This window comes from Nerophis ophidion, linkage group LG24 (assembly GCF_033978795.1).
Source record: "Nerophis ophidion isolate RoL-2023_Sa linkage group LG24, RoL_Noph_v1.0, whole genome shotgun sequence".
NCBI classification, from domain to species: Eukaryota; Metazoa; Chordata; class Actinopteri; order Syngnathiformes; family Syngnathidae; genus Nerophis; species Nerophis ophidion.
Window position 1 is genome coordinate 29,189,518 of NC_084634.1, and position 23,136 is coordinate 29,212,653.

The 23,136-nt window shown below is 39.0% G+C and overlaps 1 protein-coding gene across 7 annotated transcripts in view; it reads left to right on the forward strand.

Moving 5' to 3' along the window:
• The window catches only part of sipa1l1 (signal-induced proliferation-associated 1 like 1), a 240,448-nt gene that overhangs the window by 168,424 nt on the left and 48,888 nt on the right, over window positions 1–23,136 (forward strand). For all 7 annotated transcript variants that reach the window (XM_061886483.1, XM_061886479.1, XM_061886480.1 and 4 more), the window contains exon 10: window positions 3,294–3,873. In XM_061886483.1, coding sequence (XP_061742467.1) covers window positions 3,294–3,873 — 580 coding nt within the window. The remainder of the gene's footprint in view (window positions 1–3,293; window positions 3,874–23,136) is intronic.

Here is a 23,136-nt window from a genome sequence, read left to right on the forward strand (position 1 = left end):
ATTCACTCTAACTTCGGAGCCAATTGGAGATCCTCTATTCAGCCCATAATACCCAATTAAAAAAACATCCTGCCACCAGTACTCCATTTACATTTCTTGACTTGAATATTAACCGAGTATTAGTAATATTATTAATAAGCCAAACACAGACAAACTATTTATAGCGGCACCGTGATCACTGGCGTGTGTGTGCTTATGTTGACATCGAGTGGTAAGATGCTTCCTTTGCTTATGAAAGTTTATTGTGGAGCATAAATAAGGCCTCTCACCTGGATAGTAGAAGGATGAAGACGTATTCCAACTTGTTGGTACGCTTTGACAGCCATTTTAGACCCGGAAATGGTGAGGAGGACACGAAAAAACGCTTGGCTCCCCCCCACTTTTCTTTGTGAGGATCACCGTATGTCCTTGAACAGCCGCCGGGAATTTAATATGCGCCTGCCTTGAATTACTGCTGGGTAAATCTCGCTCCCCAAATTTATTAGCGCATGCTTACTTTTACCGCCGGGCCTAATTCGTGTTGTCACAAGTGACGCTTCCCCTGCCTTCGATTTCAAAATGGCTGAGGAGTTGTTGTTTTTTCTTTTACTGTGTGTAAACCAGGGGTCTTGTTCCACTGCCATACAGATCACACTAATGGTTGTGATATAAAACAATTTTAACACTCTTACTAATAGGTGCCACACTCTGTGAACCCTAACCAAACAAGAATAACAAACACATTTCTGGAGAACATTGTCTCTGTAACACATTATAAACGCAACATAAGAATTACCCAGAGTTCCAATGCATCCATGACTCTTGGCTATATTATACACCCGCTAGCAGTCAGCTTTCGGCCCTCAACCAAATTTTTTTTAGTCCGATGCAGCCCCCATGTCCAAAAATGTGGACACCCCTGATGCAGACGGTCCGTGGTGTTCACGTTACGTATTTTTTGGGTGATTTGGCGGGAGGCCGGGACTCTTGCGTTCTTATAAAGTTAAACTGTCACATGATTACTAGTTTCGCACGACACGCGGACGATGTATGTACGTCTAACCTTGTCTCCAGTCACGTAAATAACGTAACAAACGCACGACTCTCTCATGTTGTTTTAAAGACAAAAAACGTTAACTAATTTCTTGTTCGGATTTTTTGTTTTATCCGACCACTTCTCGAACCGGATATCGGGTCGCATCGGTTTATCGTTAACAACCCTAAAAATAATAGTTAAAGCTATTTTTCAACTCTATCTCACAGTTGTTAGCTACCTAGAAATGTAACAAGCTAACTATCTTATAAGTTGTGATTGCTTCCTGCACATGTACATTTCAAATGCTCCTACATCAGACGTTCTGTCATTAAAAAAAACAAGGTCAGCTTTGCAAGATGAGTTCAGTGTTAATGTCTTTAACACCATTCGGGGGAAATGTTCTCAAAATCTTCCCATGATGTTGTTGTGAATGGCCGCTGTGACTCGCTTTCGTCCGGAAAACATGAGTGATGACGTCACCAACTATTGTCAACAAATGGGTTTGTCGGCTATGAATTTTTGCATCAATCTTTTCTCTCCTGGTCAGACTTAGGCGTGTACATGTATGTATGTGTCTTGATTTTCCCAGCCACAAATTGTGTTTTTTGTAGAAGTGCACAAAATCTCTGTTAATTCTTTCCCTCCTTCCTCCCAACGGCTGCTCAACTTGAGTTCCTGACATACCAGACAAGGAAAACATCCTGAGACGACAATTTGCAGGGCTCAGTGAGAGTCTAGGGTGCACTAATAATTTTGTTGTCAGAAGGAGTACTCCCTTTTGTCCTTACTTGCTTTGCACCACTATCAGTTGGTTTTGGCTTATCTGGGTTCCTGATTGCGCACGTTAGAGTTCTGAATGTGTTCTACTTGGGGGAAACCGAGGATATGTTGGAATCCATCCACATTCAATCATTACAATTTAACCAGATTGTGTTAAAAATATGGCTGGCGATATGGCCTTTTTGTAATATCTCGATATTTTTAGGCATTGTCACGATACATGATATATATCTTAATATTTTGCCTTAGCCTTGAATAAACACTTGATGCATATAATCACACCAGTATGATGATTCTATGTGTCTACATTAAAGCATTCTTGTTCATACTGCATTAATATATGCTCATTTTAAGAGAGGGAAATCACAACTAAGTCAATTGACCAAAACTGTATTTATTAAACAGTTATTATGCACACATGGAGGAAGACAAACTGCCTTGGGTTTCAAAATATTTTAATATCATCCATTTTCATTTCTCTGGTGAGTAAATGTGTATGTGATGGTTGGTTTCAGTTTAGGTCAGGGGTGTCAAACTCATTTTAGCTCAGCGGCCTCATGGAGGAAAATCTATTTCCACGTGAGCCGAACTGGTAAAATCATGGCATTAAAACTTAAAAACAAAGACAACTTCAGATTGCTTTCTTAGATTTACTTTGGCTAAAAGTAGAACAAACACATTCTGAAAATGTGCATATAACAAATAATGCCCTGGGAAAACACTTCAAGTTAGTTGAAAGTTCTGAAAAAATTATTTCCGATATTACATTACATTAGATTAAATTAGATAGTACTTTATTTATTCCGTCAGGAGAGTTCCTTCAGGAAAATTACAATTTTCAGCACAATCCCATTCAAGATCAGACAAACATTATAGGGAGACAGAACAGGATCGCTGACGGGTCTGCCGGCTTCCAGCGCCCCTTACAAAAAAAATGACAAACAGGTGAACAGGTGGGGGGGGGATAAAAGAATAGAAGATTAAAATAAAAAAATCGGTCTTAGCCTGGGCCCTGGAGTGGGGGTGCAGACTGAGGCCAAGGGGAAAAAAACAAAAAAAAAACAACTCATAGCCATAGTACACATCCCTCTTACATGTGTGTAAGAGGGAAACATCAAACATCAAAGAACACAGAGGACATTAAAGACATTAAAGCAGCAGATACAACCAGACACTTCTACATACAGCTATGAATAAAAAGTAAAATAAACATATCCACTGTGGTGGCCTCTGCGGTGTTCCACGCCATCGTCCGCTAGGGTGGAGGGAGCATGGCCAGAGACAGAAGTAGACCCAACAAAGCAACCAAGACAGCCGACTCCACTCATGTCAAAGCTATTATCGCCCGATAATATCGACAGTCCGATATTATCGGACATCTCAATTATATATTTAAAACTATTTATTATCACTGTCTTTGAGTACCTATAAAAGTGCTCATATGTTAATAGTACTATTGCTTCAACACTAATGAATTTAATTCTCTGTCCCATTATAGCGTGGCAGTCACCCGGTCTAAAGACATGCCATTGTTCGGACCGCCTATCCCGGAAGGCGTTACCTTTCCTAAGTCGTCGGTGTTCCGGGACTTCCTCCTCGCCAAGGTCATCAATGCAGAGAACGCTGCTCACAAGTCCCACAAATTCCGTGCCATGGCCACGCGGACACGCCAGGAGTACCTGCGAGACCTGGCCGAGAGGCATACCACCAGCACGCCCATCGACCCGTCTGGAAAGTTCCCCTTTATCTCCCTGGCACACAAGAAGAAGGAGAAGAGTCGTCCGTACGCCGGTGCTGAGCTGCGGAGCCCCGGGGCGATTACTTGGCCGGTCCACGCGGAGGATCACGGCACGGGAGGGGAGATGGATGCCCTTCTGGCCATCTCCAACGACTTCCTCATCCTGCTGGACCACGATGTCAAGGCCGTGGTGTTCAACTGCGCCACCAAAGATGTGATAGGCTGGACGCTGAGCAGCCCGGCATCATTACGGATTTTCTACGAGCGTGGGGAAAGTGTATCGCTAAGGAGTGTCAGTAACAACACGGAGGATTTCAAAGAGGTGCTCAAACGTTTGGAGGTGAGAAATTACACACTCATGAGTTTAGGACCAGCCCTCACAAAACATTTAACAGGTTACAACAGTAACGCGACTCAGCGCACTACTATAATGGCAAAGACATGCAAAATGACCAAATAAGAGTTTAAAATGGTAATTGTTCCCAAGAAAAAAGTCTGAAAAAGACAGGTTGTTTTATATTCGATGCTCACAAAATGTGCAAAATTCAACATTTATTTTGAAAATAATGGATTAACGGTGAACAGGGGTTCATGCATTTGCCTCACAATATGAAGGTCCTGGGCTCAATCCCCGGGCTCAGGGTCTTTCTGTGTGGAGTTTGCATGTTATCCCTGTGACGGCGTGGGTTCCCTCCGGGTACTCTGGCTTCCTCCCACCTCCAAAGACATGCACCTGGGGATAGGTTGATTGGCAACACTGAATTGACCCTAGTGTGTGAATGTTGCCTGTCTATCTGTATTGGCCCTGCGATGAGATAGCGACTTGTCCAGGGTGTACGCCACCTTCCGCCCGAATGCAGCTGAGAGAGGCTCCAGCACCCCTTGTGACCCCAAAAGGGACAAGCGGGGCTCCACCCCACATGAATCGGAATTACAGAGTGTGGTATATCATTAATTGCAATTCAGAGAAATTCACTGTAGTCATATAACAGGAAGAATGTGTCACAATTAACAATGTTTTTGGCATAAATACAAAACTATACTTCACAATACTAAAATTAAACAATAACTTCCTTAATTTTGAATACTGGAATAAAGTAATCATGTTGGGAAATAGTCTTTTTCCCCACCATTTCCATAATTTGAAAATTACAGTAGGTTACAGTCTGACTGTGGTAAATGAATTCCAGCAAAGTAGGCGTTAATAATTATTAATCAAATATTTTCATAATTAGAGCATAAAAAACCTGTTTAGGACCTTATAGATATATTTTAAAACAGGAGTTCTCAACCTTTTTGTCGTTAGGGCCTAACTTTTACATTATAGAGGGGCCTGGGGCTCACTCAAACATCAACACTAAATTACTAATTTTACTCTTAATTTTAAATCGTATTTAATAATTGTATCTAACATACTTACAGTTTAACAGGATAAAACTTGTCAAATTATACAAAACGATGTGTTCAGCACAATTATTACTATCCAGGCTTAGTTTAGACTGATTACAAAAGTAAATACTAATCAAATATACTGCAAAAGAAGGGACTCATAAAAACTGATCAATTAATTTGCATACAATTATGCAGTGCTGTAATAAATTCTAAATAATATATGCATATATATATATATATATATATATATATATATATATATATATATATATATATATATATCCATCCATCATCTTCCGCTTATCCGAGGTCGGGTCGCGGGGGCAGGCAGCAGCCTAAGCAGGGAAGCCCAGACTTCCCTCTCTCCAGCCACTTCGTCTAGCTCTTCCCGGAGGATCCCGAGGCGTTCCCAGGCCAGCCGGGATACATAGTCTTCCCAACGTGTCCTGGGTCTTCCCCGTGGCCTCCTACCAGCTGGATGTGCCCTAAACACCTCCCTAGGGAGGGGTTCAGGTGGCATCCTGACCAGATGCCCGAACCACCTCATCTGGCTCCTCTCGATGTGGAGGAGCAGCGGCTTTACGTTGAGCTCCTCCCGGATGGTAGAGCTTCACACACACACATATATATATATATATATATATATATATATATGTATGTGTGTGTGTGTGTGTGTGTGTGTGTGTGTGTGTGTGTGTGTGTGTGTGTGTGTGTGTGTGTGTGTGTGTGTTTCTTGATTGGATTATCCAGAGAATAGTGCTCGATACCGTGGTAGAGCGCAATATGTAGGTGTGGGAAAAATCACAAGACTACTTCATCTCTCCAGAACTGTTTCATGAGGGGTTCCCTCAATCATCAGGAGATTTTAATGTAAGCATTCACATACAATGGTTTATATAGGGCACAGAGTGGGTGGGTACAGGCAGGCGTAGGGGTGTGGTGATTGGCTCATGTGTTACCTAGGAGGTGTTTCGGTCTGTGGCGGCATGTTGAAATGATTTCCCTGCGCTTGTTGAGGGATGATAGATCTGGATGATATATAATAAACAGTTTCTCTTTTAAGCATAGGTTGCATCTTTTATTACCACTGTTGTAAGGTGTGCTGGATGCAAGAATTTGCCATGTTATTGAATATTCAACATTATTGTCTCTGAGGTTCCAAATATGTTTGCTGAGTTCTCTAGAATTCCGCCAAGTCTGGTTTCTAAAGGAGGCGTTGTGATTATTCCATCTTGTTTTGAACGCTCCTTCGGTTAATCCTACGTACGTGTCGGATGTGTTAATGTCCTTGCGTGTTACCTTTGCTTGGTAAACGACTGATGTCTGTAAGCACCCTCCGTTGAGAGGGCAATCAGGTTTCTTGCGACAGTTACATTCCTTATTGGTTGCAGAGTCGTTTAGTCTGGGGGTGGGCAGTCCTTTTGCAATTGCTTTGTTGTGGTTTGAAATGAATTGTTGTATGTTATTCATACAGCTGTAGCTCAATTTAATGTTGTTCTTGTTGAATGTATTTCTTAGGGTGTTGCCTTTGGGGAAGTGCTTGTCGATCAGAGTGAGGAACTTGTGGCCGATATTGGTTGAGACGTTTTTGCTGAAGAGGGGATTGTACCAGAGGATGTTGTTTCGTTTTCTGCTCTTTTTTGGTTGGTTTCCTGGAGTGGGTTCATAGGTGAGGGTGAAGTTGTAGCCGCTTTCATCAAGTGCTTTCTGGTACGGGGGGGTTGCTTGGTCGAATTCAGCTTTGCTAGATGACAGCATCGATAGCCTTTTATTAATTCCGGTAGGTATTCTTTTCGTGGTGGTGGGTGGGTGGTTGCTGTCATGGTGCACGTATTGGAGTGTTGTGTTGGGTTTCGTGAATGGTTGGTAGCTGTTATTTCTCAGGTTGAAAGTGACGTCAAGGAAGTTGACGGTTTGCTTGTTGGCTTCAATCGTGATCCGTAGGCCGTTTTCTTTGAGGATTTGGCATATGCGCTTCTTGGTGTTCTCGCTGCTCCTTGGCGAGGCGCGGCACACTGCCAGTCCGTCATCACGGTAAATACCAAGGTTCAGGTTGATGCTATATGTGTGTGTATGTATATATATATATATATATATATATATATATATGTATATGTGTGTATGTGTGTGTATGTGTGTATATATATGTATATATATATATATATATGTATATATATATGTAGGGACAGCGTGGCACAGTGGGAGAGTAGCCGTGCGCAACCCGAGGGTCCCTGGTTCAATCCCCACCTAGTACCAACCTCGTCGCGTCCGTTGTGTCCGGAGCAAGACACTTCACCCTTGCTCCTGATGGGTGCATGGCAGCTCCCTCCATCAGTGTGTGAATGTGTGTGTGAATGGATAAATGTGGAATAGCGTCAAGGCGCTTTGAGTACCTTGAAGGTAAAAAAGCGCTATAAAAGTACAACCCATTTATTTCTTTATATATATATATATATATATATATATATATATATATATATATATATATATATATATTAGGGGTGTAACGGTACGTGTATTTGTATTGAACCGTTTCGGTACGGGGGTTTTGGTTTGGTGCGGAGGAGTACCGAACGAGTTACACACGAACATATGAAGTAGCCGCCTATGCTAAAGTCTTAACAAGCTGCTCCACTCCGTTCTGCCTCTGTATGTATACAGCACCCTGCATTGTCCTCCACACAACCATCTGATTGGTTACATACAAAGCCAATCAGCAGTGCGTATTCAGAGCGCATGTCGTCAGCGCTTCAGTGTCTATGTCGAGCAGATAGGTGTTTAGCAGGGGAGCAACGCACTCTCCCCAAATTATATTCCAAGTCAACTACTTTCTAAACATCACTATGAGCCCGTTGACCTTCTAGAAACAAACTGCAGCTCAGCTCACTCGTAGTCCTGACTTTAGGTGAAGGCTAGTTAGCTTTTAGCGTAACGTTAACTCCTTTTGCGGTGTGTGTGTATGTGTGTTACGGACAGTGTTGATTGAGGTGTGTTGAAGCAGCAAAAAAGGACATTATATTAAATGAAGAGTTTCTATCTCTGATAGTGTATATAATAATGTAAGTGCATCATAAAGCCTACATGAACTCCATGGTGGTCAGGGATGAATTTTCAGCTATAGTTACATTAATCATTAGTAATGTAGCAGCCTAGTTTTGAATGACAGGGTCCATGCTATCATATGTTGATAAAAATATAACATTTACATAATAAAAATCAACTACAGCCTTCCCCAATGCTGTAATAAATTAAGCATGATGAGTTGACTTGAAACTGTTTAATGTTACACTTTTTATAGGTAGAAGAAAAGTTGTGTCATTTTATTACATCCAAGCAACAACTTGAGGCAGTTTAATGTGGATTAACGTGGGCAGAATTATTATAGTGTTCCCAATGTTAAAAGGATCAAGCCATTGTTTACAAATTTGGTAAATAAATAACCAAAAATGTATATTTTGTTGTTTTCTTACTGTACCGAAAATGAACCGAACCGTGACCTCTAAACCGAGGTACATACCGAACCGTAAGTTTTGTGTACCGTTACAGCCCTAATATATATATATATATATATATATATATATATATATATATATATATAAGGAGATATATAAGGAATATATATAAAGTGCAAATGAAAATACAGCTTCACCCCTTTAGTTACATTTTTTGCGCTTAAGAAACTTCTCTATGACTCTATCTCCAGAATTCTTCTGTTTGAAAGTGTTATTATTGCCACAAGTGGTGGAAAAGTGTATTACAACTTAGGTGATCCCATACGGACCACAGTATGGCCCTATTGTTAAGGATTTGTTCTGAATGATATAAACTAAAATATCTGTTCTACAGAAGATGCGTGAACAGCAAAGAGTTTGCAAATAAAGGGATTCGTACATCGAGGTTCCGCTGTATATTGTTCTGCCCTCCCTGAATGTTGGAATGTAATTTGCCAAATATGTAAAGTCTTTTTAATTAGAGATGGTAAAATAACATCATGAGGTTGTTTAGTGATAATTTGCACAATGAGGTTACAGTAAAACTTAGCACACAAAGGAAAGTACATTAATACACACATTAAGTACACATACATGTAGGAATCTTGGTTGGATTAAATGGTAAAAAATCGATACAATTACACAGAATGAAGATTGGCTGTATAGCCGCTAGCTTAATGCTAACGTACAATGGACCAGCTCAAATTTAGCAAAACAAACTTGTAAGAATGTTTATCAAATTAGATTTTACCTCAACAAAATTTATATAAAAGAGCAAGTATATTTCAACTTAAGGGCATATATTCACCAAACTCTGAAGAATCACCGCTCACGTGTGAAGACTACGTAACTTCCTTTTGAGCAGGTTATTACGCCGGAGCTTCTGCAACCTCACGTACCGTAATATTTTAATGCTTTATGAATGCTTTGTGTACAAACAATAGCTTACTGAGTAGTAAAAGACAACAATAAAATACAAATTATCAAGGATTAGGTTTAGAAAGTCAAGTAGTTTTATCGCCACGATTTCAACCACTTTGTATCTTCTGTCATTAACAATATTGACTCATGGGGGGCCTGACTCCCATAAAGTAAATTATTTTAATGTTTTTTTTTTTTAAACAAGGCACTAACCGTATTTTCCCAACTATAGACTTCACCGGTATATAAGCCATTCTTAATAAATGTTCCAAAAAAAAAGAAAGTTCATATTAGTCGCACCGGACTATAAGCCACAGATATATTTGTTGTGAAATAAGTTTGTTTACACAGAAAAGTTTTGTAAATGTTTTCTTTACACACCATAATTGTTTCCAAACTATGTCTGTAACACGGCAGTAAAACGGCTGATCAAACAAAACAGAAGTCTTTGTCATGGACCCGCTGGCTGCGGAAGCTAGCTCTCCAATCAATTAAACAGAATTAATAACTCCATGATGACGTTTTGGTGAATTTACAAAACTGAAACAATACAAAAAGAATGCCTTTTAAGTTAATATTACTGCCAAATAAACTTTTAAACGTGTTAGCATGTTATTTAATAGGGATGATGTTTATTAAGAAATTATCGATTTCCATGCCATTTTCGAATCCTCGTATCGAACCGATTCCTTATCGATTCTCTTATCGAATCTAGATAGGTTGTTTTATATGGAAAAAAACACAATACTTGGTTTGAGAAAAGCTCACTTTTATTTTTTAAGAAAAAAATAAAATAAATACATATTGACTGTTAGTGACCCTTTAAGTGGGCCACCTAAGAAAAATACATAGAGGAAAAATCCTGCATTTATTTGTACTGTACAGCACTTTACATTTGAAACAAATCTCAGCGTAATGGTGTTGTTTACTTTTTGCTCCATTACATGTCAGCAAAATACAATTATTAACCTACTTGTAATTAGTCTGTGTTCACCAAGTTGAAGGGGGGGAGATTTTTCACCAACATTCTTGTTAGCTTGCGAGTAATGTTACTCTCCTCCTCACTCTTCTCGCTGCGCTCTGCGTTATACCTCGCTATGGTAAACGGGCTAACGCTCTGTGCTACAGAGCAAGCACCGCCCTGGTCACTCTAACTGTCATGAATGTCATCATCTGAAATAGGATAATGTTAACATTATCTTAATTCACATCTTACCAGCACTAGTTTATTAGACACACCTGTAAACTCTGTAGTGGTGTAGGCTACAAGATACCGTTAATGTTATCAGACACTACTTCCGGTTGAAAGCTCAGTCTAAACAGAAGGGCAATGCAGCACTGCAGCATCTACAGTGAGTGGACTCGTCCAAAAGATGGCACCATAGCATAAACAATAACACACCTATTCAGTGTATTTGCTTTGATTTTTAAAAAACTATTTGCATATTTTAAAGTTCTACTGAAATGATATTTTCTTATTCAAACGGGGATAGCAGGTCCATTCTATGTGTCATACTTGATCATTTCGCGATATTGCCATATTTTTGCTGAAAGGATTTAGTAGAGAACATCCACGATAAAGTTCGCAACTTTTGCTTGCTAACACAAAAGCCCTGCTACTACCGGAAGTCGCAGACGATGACATCACATGTTGATGGCTCCTCACATCTTCACATTGTTTTTAATGGGAGCCTCCAACAAAAACAGCTATTTTGACCGAGAAAACGACAATTTCCCCATTAATTTTAGCGAGGATGAAAGATTTGTGTTTGATGATATTGATAGTGACGGACTAGAAAAGGAAAAAAAAACAAGTCAAATGTTTTTAGACACATTTATTAGGATAATTCTGGGAAATCCCTTATCTTTCTATTGTGTTGCTAGTGTTTTAGTGAGTTTAATAGTACCTGATAGTCGGAGGTGTGTGTCCACGGGCGTGTTGACGCACAGTGTCTCAGGGAAGTCGACGACAGCTTTACTGTATGGGCGGCACAAGCTCAGCTGATCTCCGGTAAGAAGCGACTTTTTACCTCAATTTTCTCACTGAAACCTGCCGGTTGACATTCGGTCGGGATCCATGTTTGCTGTGATCCATAGTAAAGTTTCACTTCCCTGAATTTTAAAAAGGGAATCACCGTGTGTTTGTGTGGCTAAAGGCTAAAGCTTCCCAACTCCATCTTTCTACTTTGACGTCATCATTACGCGACGTTTTCAAGAAAAAACTCCCGGGAAATTTAAAATTGCAATTTAGTAAACTAATAAGGCCGTATTGGCATGTGTCGCAATGTTAATATTTCATCATTGATATATAAACTATCAGACTGCATGGTGGGTAGTAGTGGGTTTCAGTAGGCCTTTAAATACAATGATGAACTCCAAGGTTTTGCATTGTATCCGATTGGATTGAGTTTTTTGTTGCCCTGATGTCGGATCTGAGCTGAGGATGTCGTGGCTTGTGCAGCCCTTTAAGACACTTGTGATTTAGGGCTATATGAATGAACATTAATTGATTGATATTTAGAGTCAGCGAAGAAAAATCTACAAATTAGCCGCACAGTTTGACAAGCCACAGGATTCAAAGCGTCATACAGTCCGGAATTTACAGTCTTCTTAGTGTTCAAAACAGCCACATTTTGGGATCCAAGAACACAAACTACTGCATATTCTCCAGCTGACCTTTCGTCTTTGTCCGTTTCCGGTACTCTTTACTATTACTGTCCGATAAAACTCTCATCGTCATACCAACCACACGGGCTCCGCTGTGGAAAGGATTCTTATTTTTACCAGAAAAACCAAACTAAACAATACCACTTGAAATGTGTTTCAAGGAATTACGCCTTATTTATTTTCAAATAACCCAGTCACAAACACATTTGTCCAGTTTTGTTTACGCTTACTTTACTTTATCTGTGCTATAGCTGAAGAAATGTTTCTAACTTTAATTATGGACGGCCCATTAACGGCTGGCATTAACGTGTCCCACTCCTGTGGCCGATCTACAATGGCCGCGTCATTAATTTGCCAGAATTACATTTTGTCTCAGTTGCGATGTCTCGCTACTCTACTAAGAGAGTTGCAGAAACACCTTTGGACAACATGCTCCTACTGACTCGTACACCTACACAGTACTCACACACACACAAGCGATTCTGGCTCTTCACAAGCTGTTGCTGTGGAAACAGGTGGGGGTGGGGGGTGGCAAAGTGCAATTTTCAGTGCTTTAGAACGCATGAATTTCCCTCTCATCTTACTACCCACACGCATGTTAGTTGATTTAGTACTCAGAAGTGTATCACTTTCATGTTACATTATGCATCTGATGTTCCTCGTTAATCATTTACACCACTTCAGGCTAAAGAGGAAGGCTCGCGAAGTGGCCTTGGCCCACCTACTTTCCTTCTTTTTCTCTCGTTCCCTCCTTCATAATCTTTATGTATTCACTGCTTGCTGTCATTAAGTAATTGACTCGTGCCGCAATCCGGGGTTTCGTAAATATTAGCTTATGAAATGAAATATTGACATGAAAAACGCACCACGGGCTTAACCAATCACGGACGGTAATAGATCATCAAGGCCAAATGAGAAAATAGTAATAATGAGGCTTTGTCTGAGCATTGCTGCGTGGATCTAAATGAGTGCAAAATGGACGCCGGGGAATGGATGTTCTCACATGCAAGCGCTGGAGCAGAGTGGAGGCGGTCAAAAGAAAGCAGGCGTGTGGGCGAGTCAGACAAAAGGGGTAGCGACAAACACCCTGCTCGCGCTGAAGTCCCTGTGCTGAGGGGTGTGATTGAGACCAAGACGAGGCGAAAGAAGCTGCGCTTTGTATGTGTAAAGATCATGCGTTCACTTCGAAATGTCAACTCGGGAAAGGCTTGTTCCATGTAAATGACAGTGCAGGGATTAGGCGGCGGGTGAACGAGGATGTTGCACAGGTGCCCTGATTTTTTAACTGCCGTTTTTAAGTATGTAAGCTATAAAAAAGACGCCTTAAATTTTTATAAAAAATGAATGTGAAAGTTCAATAATAAAGTAACTTTTTTCAATATACAGTATGATTTCCTAAGACTAGGACAATTATGGATGGGTACCATTTACATTTTAAAGTTAAAGTACCAATGATTGTCACACACACTCTGTGTGGCGAAATTTGTCCTCTGCATTTGACCCATCCCCTTGGTCACCCCCTGGGAGGTGAGGGGAGCAGTGGGCAGCAGCGGTGCCACGCCCGGGAGTCATTTGTGGTGATTTAACCCCCAATTCCAACCCTTGATGCTGAGTGTCAAGCAGAAATGTAATGGGTCCCGTTTTTATAGTCTTTGGTATGACTCAGCCGGGGTTTGAACTCACAACCTACCGATCTCAGGTCGGACACTCTAACCACTAGGCCACTGAGTAGTTATTTTATTTAAATTTTATTTTAACTGATAGGGTACCTGGGAATTGTGTTCATAAATACATTCATTTCATGCAATGTTTTATTTCAACATTTAAAAATAAGCTGATTATGGTAACTTCTGTCCAGTTGTTATATCTTGTTTTATTATCACATTTCTGAGTCTCATTTGCAAGTATGACAATAACTTGCAGTTCCAGTTGCAAGTCCAAGACTTTAGATGGCATTAGTGTATACTTCATGGTGTGATGGTCAGTTAAGTTTTTGCTGCATCTAGTCTTTTGTTGCTCCCTAAAAAGTGTTAATACAAACCCCGTTTCCATATAAGTTGGGAAATTGTGATGGATGTAGATACAAACGGAATACAATGATTTGCAAATCATTTTCAACCCATATTCAGTTGAATATGCTACAAAGACAACATATTTGATGTTCAAACTGATAAACATTTTTTATTTTGCAAATAATCATTAACTTTAGAATTTGATGCCGGCAACACGTGACAAAGAAGTTGGGAAAGGGGGCAATAAATACTGATAAAGTTGAGGAATGCTCGTCAAACACTTATATGGAACATCCCACAGGTGTGCAGGCTAATTGGAAACAGGTGGGTGCCATGGTTGGGTATAAAAGCAGCTTCCATGAAATGCTAAGTAATTCACAAACAAGGATGGGGCGAGGGTCACCCACTTTGTTAGCTAATTGTCGAACAGTTTTAGAACAACATTTCTCAACGAGCTATTGCAAGGAATTTAGGGATTTTACCATCTACGGTCTGTAAAATCATCAAAAAGTTCAGAGAATCTGGAGAAATCACTGCATGTAAGCGATGGTATTACGGACTTTTGATCCCTCAGGCGGTACTGCATCAAAAACCGTGTATCACCACATGGGCTCAGAAACACTTCATAAAACCACTGTCAGTAACTACAGTTGGTCGCTACATCTGTAAGTGCATGTTAAAACTCTGCTATGCAAAGCCAAACCCATTTATCAACAATATCTTGAAACGCCGCCGGCTTGGCTGGGCCTGAGCTCACCTAAGATGGATTGATGTGAAGTGGAAAGGTGTTCTGTGGTCTGACGAGTCCACATTTCAAATTATATTTGGAAACAGAGGACGTGGTGTCCTCCAGAACAAAGAGGAAAATAACCATTCGGATTGTTATAGGCGCAAAGTTCAAAAGCCAGCATCTGTGATGGTATGGGCGTGTATTAGTGCCCAAGGCATTGGTAACTTACAGATCTGTGCAGGCACCATTAATGCTGAAAGGTCCATACAGGTTTTGGAACAAATTATGTTGTCATCCAAGGAACGTTATCATGGACGCCCCTGCTTATTTCAGCAAGACAAGTGTTACAACAGCGTGGCTTCGTAATAAAAGAGTGCAGGTACTTTCATGGCCCGCCTGCAGTCCAGACCTGTCTCCCATCGAAAACGTGTGGCGCATTATGCAGCGTAAAATACGACAGCGGAGACCCCGGACTGTTGAACGACCGAAGCTCTAAAACAAGAATGGGAAATAATTCCACTTTCAAAGCTTCAACAATTAGTTTCCTCAGTTCCCAAACGTTTATTGAGTGTTGTTAAAGGAAGAGGTGATGTAACACAGTGGTGAACATGCTCTTTCCCAATTACTTTGGCACGTGTTGCAACCATGAAATTCTAAGTTAATTATTATTTGCAAAAAAAATAAAGTTTATGAGTTTGAACATCAAATATCTTGTCTTTGTAGTGCATTCAATTGAATATGGGTTGAAAAGGATTTGCAAATCATTGTATTCCGTTTATATTTACTTCTAACACAATTTCCCAACTCATATGGAAACGGGGTTTGTAATATAAGTATTGTACTTATTACGCACCAGCTGTTTGATTGTACGGTGTGAATCTTACAAGTACTCAACAGTACCGATTTTTGGTGATTTTGTGTGTGTTAATAAATATTATTTTATCAATATAATTTCAATTTTTATCGCAACATTTAAAAATTAGCTGTTTCGGATGACTACTGTCCAGTTGTTATCCATCCATCCATCTATTTTCTACCACTTGTCGCGTGTGGGTGCTGGAGCCTAATTTCTCATTTGCAAGTGTGATAATAAGTTACAGTTCCAGTTGCAAGTCCAAGGCGTTAGGTGGCATTAATGTATACTTCATGGTGTGATGGTCAGTTAAGTCTTTGCTGAATCTAGTCTTTTGTTGCGCCCTGAAAAGTGTTAATAATATAAGTATTGTACTTATTACGCACCAGCTGTTTGCTTGCTGTCTGCATCTGACAAATAAGCACTCAACAGTACCGATTTTTGGTAATTTTGTATGTTAATGAATATTGGTTTAAAAATGAAATCACATTTTTTATTGCAACATTTAAAAATGAGCTGATTAGTTTGACTGCCGTCTAGTTGTTATATTCTTCTCATTCACAAGTACGACAATAAGTTGCAAGATGTTAGATGGCAGTAGTGTATACTTTGTGTGTTGGCCAGTTAAGTCTTTGCTGAATCTAGTATTTAGTTGCATCATGAAAAGTGTTAATAATATAAGTATTGTACTTATTGCGCAACAGGTGTTTGATTGTTGTGTGAATCTCACAAGTACTCAACAGTACCGATTTTTGGTAATTTTGTGTGTCTTAATAAATATTTGAATAATAAAATCTAATTTTTTATTGCAACATTTAAACATGAGCTGATTAGTTTGACTGCTCTCTAGTTGTTATATTTTTCTCATTTACAAGTTTGAAAATAAGCTGCAAGATGTTAGATGGCAGTAGTGTATACTTCATTTTGTGTTGGTCAGTTAATCTTTGGTGAATCTAGTCTTTTGTTTCGCACTGCAAAGTGTTAATCCTGTAAGTATTGTACTTATTATGTACCACCTGTTTGATTGTGACGTGCATCTTATCAGTACTCAATGGTACTTACGTAGTTGAAGTTTTCATGAACAAATTTGGAGATGTTGAAATTGCCATGTAAGATTGTAAATGCAATCAGTGGCATGTCAATAGAAAATAATATAACTTTATTGTCATTGGCCTTAGTGTGTGACAGGGGCGTCGCCAGACATATTTCAGTGGGGCACGTGCCCCACTGTTTATCTGCAGTGCCCCAGTAAAAATTTCACCAATAAAAAAAAAACGCTTCAGAGTTTTAAGTCTACATAACATAGACAACAGCGCAGATACTAATTAGTATGGTAATTGATTGCTACTGTATTCACTGCACTAACAATGAGGACATGGCTAATTGATATGGTAATTTATTCACGTGTGGATCGAGACTTCGGTTGAGAGAGAGAGAGAGAGAGAGAGAGAGGCTGCGAATCACTGCGAGGCAGGTAACGTTAGCCAACAACAATTTGTTAATTACATTATTTTGATTTTGATTTGACTCAAACTGTAACTCCTAGATGGATATCAGAAAGTTATTCGCCCGCAGCAGAGAAGAAGAAGCGAGGAAAGAGAGATGTAAGTGAAGTCCTAGCTAGCTAAGCAACATCATTGTCTTAAGTTGATGCTAAGTTAGCTAACGTTCTTCCTTGTATCAAGACAAACATATTCATTTGCTGTACGAGCTGTCGGGGGAATTTCCAATGAACATGAAACATAATGTTGGTTATTGTCTGCTGGTTCTGCATCAATGAGGGTTTGGAGTAAGCATGTGTGAGTTGAGTGCTTCTCAAATGGTTTATCTTCAGGAAGAAAAACATTTTTCCATATCAAGTCGTGAGCCAATTTTTAAATCATTCAAGTTTATTTCACAGAAAAATAGCACAGTAGACTTGTCTTGTTAATCGGTGTGACTTCGACTAAAATAATCTTGTTTTGTCACCAGAAAAATGGCTACAGCTAAAGCATCTGGTTTTGTTTCCAGAAAAAATAGTAACATATCTGTATTTGTTTTCAGAAAGATGGCTAAAAATATCGAGTTGTGTTGCCCCATTTAGATTTTTTTAAAATATATTTCCATGTCTGTCCTGAGTCCTCCTCCAACTTGTTAGTCAGTTTGCCTTTTGCTAAAATACTCACTAACAGTCACTTGAAAAAAGGCTAAAATAATCTGGTTTTGTTGCCACAATTAGATTTTTTTCTCCCTAAACTTTTTTTTTTTCATTCACACATCTGACTGAAAATGACACACAATCCACTTTTATGTCACGACCCAGCAGTTGGGAACCACTGGTCAACTGTATAACAGTTACTGTAATATTTCCATGTCTGTCCAGAGTGATTGACCACTTTGCAAAAATGAAAACGAGACGTTCCAGTTTACTTCTCAGAAAATGATTCCCTGAACAGACACACAACAGTTGTTCATTTATTCTACTACTGTGGCTTTATTGTTTTGTGTATGTTTTATAGTTTTGTGTATCTGAAATAGGATTAGCCACATTGCCATAAATGGAAATTAAATAATATAAAATAACCCAGAGATGTAGGGGTGCTTTATTTTTTGTTTTACTTTTGTAGATGTTAAATTTTCAGATGATTACTGCAATATATATTTCAAAAAGATTCATTGCTCTTCCTTTTTGCTTTTACCAGTAGCAGTTCAGAAGTCTGGAGTAAAAAAGTGCACAAGTAGGTCAAATGCATTAGTTAATTTCAGGTGGTTAATCAAAGATCCATACAACATAATCTGATATGATTTCATAGTTTAAAGCACTATTTATGTATTTTTTATGATAAATAAGTGCTAAAAATGTTTTTGCTTGCGCGCTTTGCACGCTCACATGAATTATTTGTGCTCCAGGTGTGCCCCAGTACAGTATTAGGTCTAGTGACGCCCCTGGTGTGTGAATGTGAGTGTGAATGTTGTCTGTCTATCTGTGTTGCCCCTGCGATGAGGTGGCGACTTGTCCAGGGTGTACCCCACCTTCCGCCTAATTGTAGCTGAGATAGGCGCCAGCGCCCCCTGCGACCCCGAAAGGGAATAAGCGGTAGGAAATGGATGGATGTCTTTGCCCTGAAAACAAAAGCAACACAATTGCCAAAACCAATGTATATTAGCATCAAGATAGCACATTTTTGGAAAAATGGAGCCAACTTTCCTAAGTTATGGTGTTTTTTTTTTTTTTTTAGTCAATTACTTTGATGCCTATAAAAATTACAACATTAGCCAGATGTAGTTTGGCTTGGCTGAGGCTGTTCTCAGTGCTGGTGGAGTGATTTCCAAGGGCCAAAGTGCAAAGAGATGGCTGGGTCTGCAGCCGAGCGTGATGTCACACGCTACCCAGGTACCGTAACATGGCACCGTTGGATTTTAAGTGAACCGATCCCCTGTAGGATAGGCGGGGTCTGGTCGGTGGCGCAAAAAAAAGTACCATATTCGGTACCCATCCCTGAAAACACAAAATGATTAGTTCCACCTGGATGGCAAATCTAGTTTCGAACACTTCACCCAACACAGACGTCATAACTTCATCAAAATTTCATCACAAAGCACCAACCTTTTGCATCAAGAATGAGGTTATAGACCAGAATCGGAATTATAATCGGAATCAGAAGGGTTTTATTGCCATTGTTTGAGAACGGGTTCACAAACTAGGAATTTTACTTGGCGCAATCGTGCAACGTAAAACACGTATAACACAGAATAGAATAACATGATCTGTAACTGAGCTATCAGATATTGTTATTGTACGTACAAAGGTACAAATATAATTAATCTATTTGTTGCGGTATAGGAAAAAGTTCTGTACAAGTTTCTCTTATGCATCTCATTGCTCTTACAGTTTTGCGTTCAAGGACCCTCGGTTAAAGTTGGAAACAAAGGGTAGTTTTTAAAGACTGCAGGAGATTCAACTCCCAGGAATAACACAATCATAATAATAATGATGTATTATTATGATTATTAATATCGACTGTTGATAATAATATGATTAATGATTAGTAATATATATACATAATAATAATAATAATAATGGATTAGATTTATATCGCGCTTTTCTATTGTTAGATACTCAAAGCGCTCACAGAGAAGTGGGAACCCATCATTCATTCACACCTGGTGGTGGTAAGCTACATATGTAGCCACAGCTGCCCTGGGGTAGAATGACGGAAGCGTGGCTGCCAGTTTGCGCCTACGGCCCCTCCGACCACCACCAATCATTCATTCATCATTCATTCACCAGTGTGAGCAGCACCGGGGGCAAGGGTGGAGTGTCCTGCCCAAGGACACAACGGCAGCGATTTTCGATGTCAATAGGTGGGAAGCGAACCTGCAACCCTCAGGATTCTGGCACGGCCGCTCTACCCACTACGCCATGCCGCCCCAAATTATGTATGTATATGTATGTATACATACATATGTATGTATATGTATGTATGTATACGTACACATACATACATACATATGTATGTATGTGTACGTCATACGTATGTGACGTATGACGTGACAGTAAGTGACGCATGTAAGAAGGTCCGCTTACACTTTGTGAGAAGGAGACACAAGGAGTGGGAAGAGCCTGTAGTGTAATGCCCGCAGCTAAGAGCAACTGCGTGAGAACGTATACCCGAATATCACAATATAGTCATTTTCTATATCGCACAGAGACAAACCCGCGATATATCGCGTATATAGCTATATCGCCCAGCCCTAGTATATATACATATGTATGTATGTATGTATATCTACATATGTATGTATGTATGTATGTATGAATGTGTGTATATACGTATGTATGTATATATATATTAGGTGTGTGGGAAAAAATTGATTCAAATACGAATCGAATCCTTTACGTTGTGCGATTCAGAATCGGTTCTCATTTTTAAAAAATCGATTTTTTTTATTTTATTTTTTTTATTTTTTTAATCAATCCAACAAACCACTACACAGCAATACCATAACAATACAATCCAATTCCAAAACCAAACCTGACCCAGCAACACTCAGAACTGCAATAAACAGAACAATTGAGAGGAGACAAACACGACACAGAACAAAGCAAAAGTAATGAAACAAAAATGAATATTATCAACAACAGTATCAATATTAATTATAATTTCAGCATAGCAGTGATTAAAAATCCCTCACTGACATTATCATTAGACATTTATAAAACTAATAAAAAAGAACAATAGTGTAACAGTGGCTTACACTTGCATCACATCTCATAAGCCTGACAACACATTGTGTCCAATGTTTTCACAAAGATAAAATAAGTCACATTTTGGGTTCGTTTAATAGTTGAAACAAATTTACATTATTGCAATCAGTTGATAAAACATTGTCCTTTACAATTATACATTTTTTTTTTTTAAATCTACTACTCTGCTAGCTTGTCAGCAGACTGGGGTAGATCCTGCTGAAATCTTATGTATTGAATGAATACAGAATCGTTTTGAATCGGAAAAATATTGTTTTTGAATCGAGAATCGAATCGAATCGAATCAAAAAAATCGATATATTATCGAATCGTGACCCCAAGAATTGATATTGAATCGAATTGTGGGACACCCAAAGATTCACAGCCCTAATATATATACATACATACATACATACATATGTTTGTATGCATGTATGTATGTATGTATGTACATATCAGAGGTGTGGACTCGAGTCACATGACTTGGACTCGAGTCAGACTCAAGTCATGAATTTGATGACTTTAGACTCAACAAAATGTAAAAAGACTTGCAACTCGACTTTGACTTTAACATCAACGACTTGGGACTTGACTTGGACTTGAGCCTTTTGACTTGACGTGACTTGCTACTTTCCCCAAAACCCAACGATTAAAAAGTTATTCAGGAGCGCTCCGTATCTTCCATTGTGTACGCGTGTTTGTCAACATGTGTGCGATGACAGTGTGTGCGCTACCTGTCAGTACAACAGCCAATCAAATTACATCCACGTTATTTTCGTCACACAGCATTCATCCAATCAAATTGCAGGAAAACCAAGCAGAACTGCTCTCAAACAGAAGAATAAGTGAGGAAAATTATGCCATAAAGTGTTTCGTTCGGGTATTAAAACTACGACTTGGTCAACAAAACAGGAATTGCTGTATGCAAATCATGCGGTTGGAAGATTACAGACGGAGACGCAACAACTTCCAACTTCATTCGACATTTGAAGTTGCACAAAGAAGGGTACGTTTTGAATGTAAACTAACGTTTATTGGCTGAGTAACGTAACTTTTATTTGTTGTGTAGTTAAATCAGTGAGGCTGTAAACTTGCTGCTAACGTTATAACCATAAATATTATAAGTAGACGCAGCATCGAGCGCTACTGCCTGTCGCCGCTGACGTGACGTGATGCCGCCATCTTGGAGTGGTGATCCGCTCCACTCAGTGCAGTTCATTTGGCAGGAGCAATTAACTGTCAGCACATTTAATTCATATTACCTCACTGAATACCACTGATATTCACGCGCTTTTTTGTCACACGTGTAGCTATGATAAAGGACATGTCTTGGCGTGTTCAGAATTTGCTTAAGAGTAATAGAATATTCTAACATGCTATAAGTGACCAGACGTCTGAGATCAAAACTGGGAATATAATCCCAGAGAAGGGGGGGAAAAAACAGTCAGCTATTTTTAAGTTAAAGAAACAATATGATTAGGTTATATATACATGCGTATAGCCTACATAAACAATGTATGAATATATTAGATATCTATATATCTTACGGACCTGTAGACCAGTGGTTCACAAATGGGGGTACTTGAAGGTATGCCAAGGGGTACATGATATTTTTTTTAAATATTCTAGAAATAGCAACAATTCAAAATCCTTCATAAATATATTTACTGAATAATAATTCAACAAAATATGAATGTAAATTCATAAACTGTGAAAGGAAATGCAACAATGCAATATTCAGTGTTGACAGCTAGATTTTTTGTAGACATGTTCCATAAATATCGATGTTAAAGATCTCTTTTTTGTGAATAAATGTTTAGAATTAAGTTCATGAATCCAGATGGATCTCTATTACAATCCCCAAAGAGGGCACTTTAAGTTGATTACTTTTATGTGTAGAAATCTTTATTTAAAATTGAATCACTTGTTTATTTTCCAACAAGTTTTTAGTTATTTTTACATCTTTTTTTTCAAATAGTTCAAGAAAGACCAATACAAATGAGCAATATTTTGCACTGTTATACAATTTAATAAATCAGAAACTGATGACATAGTGCTGTATTTTACTTCTTTATCTCTTTTTTCAACCAAAAATGCTTTGCTCTGATTAGGGGGTACTTGAATTAAAAAAATGTTCACAGGAGGGTACATCACTGAAAAAAGGTTGAGAACCACTGTTATAGACTTTATATCTGTTGCTGCAACAGCAGTGAGTTTATTCTGTCTTGACACTTTGTATTGATATTTTCTATTACATTCTTCCCTTAAATGATCATGTTTACAGTGATTGTTTTGTATGTATTTTTCATG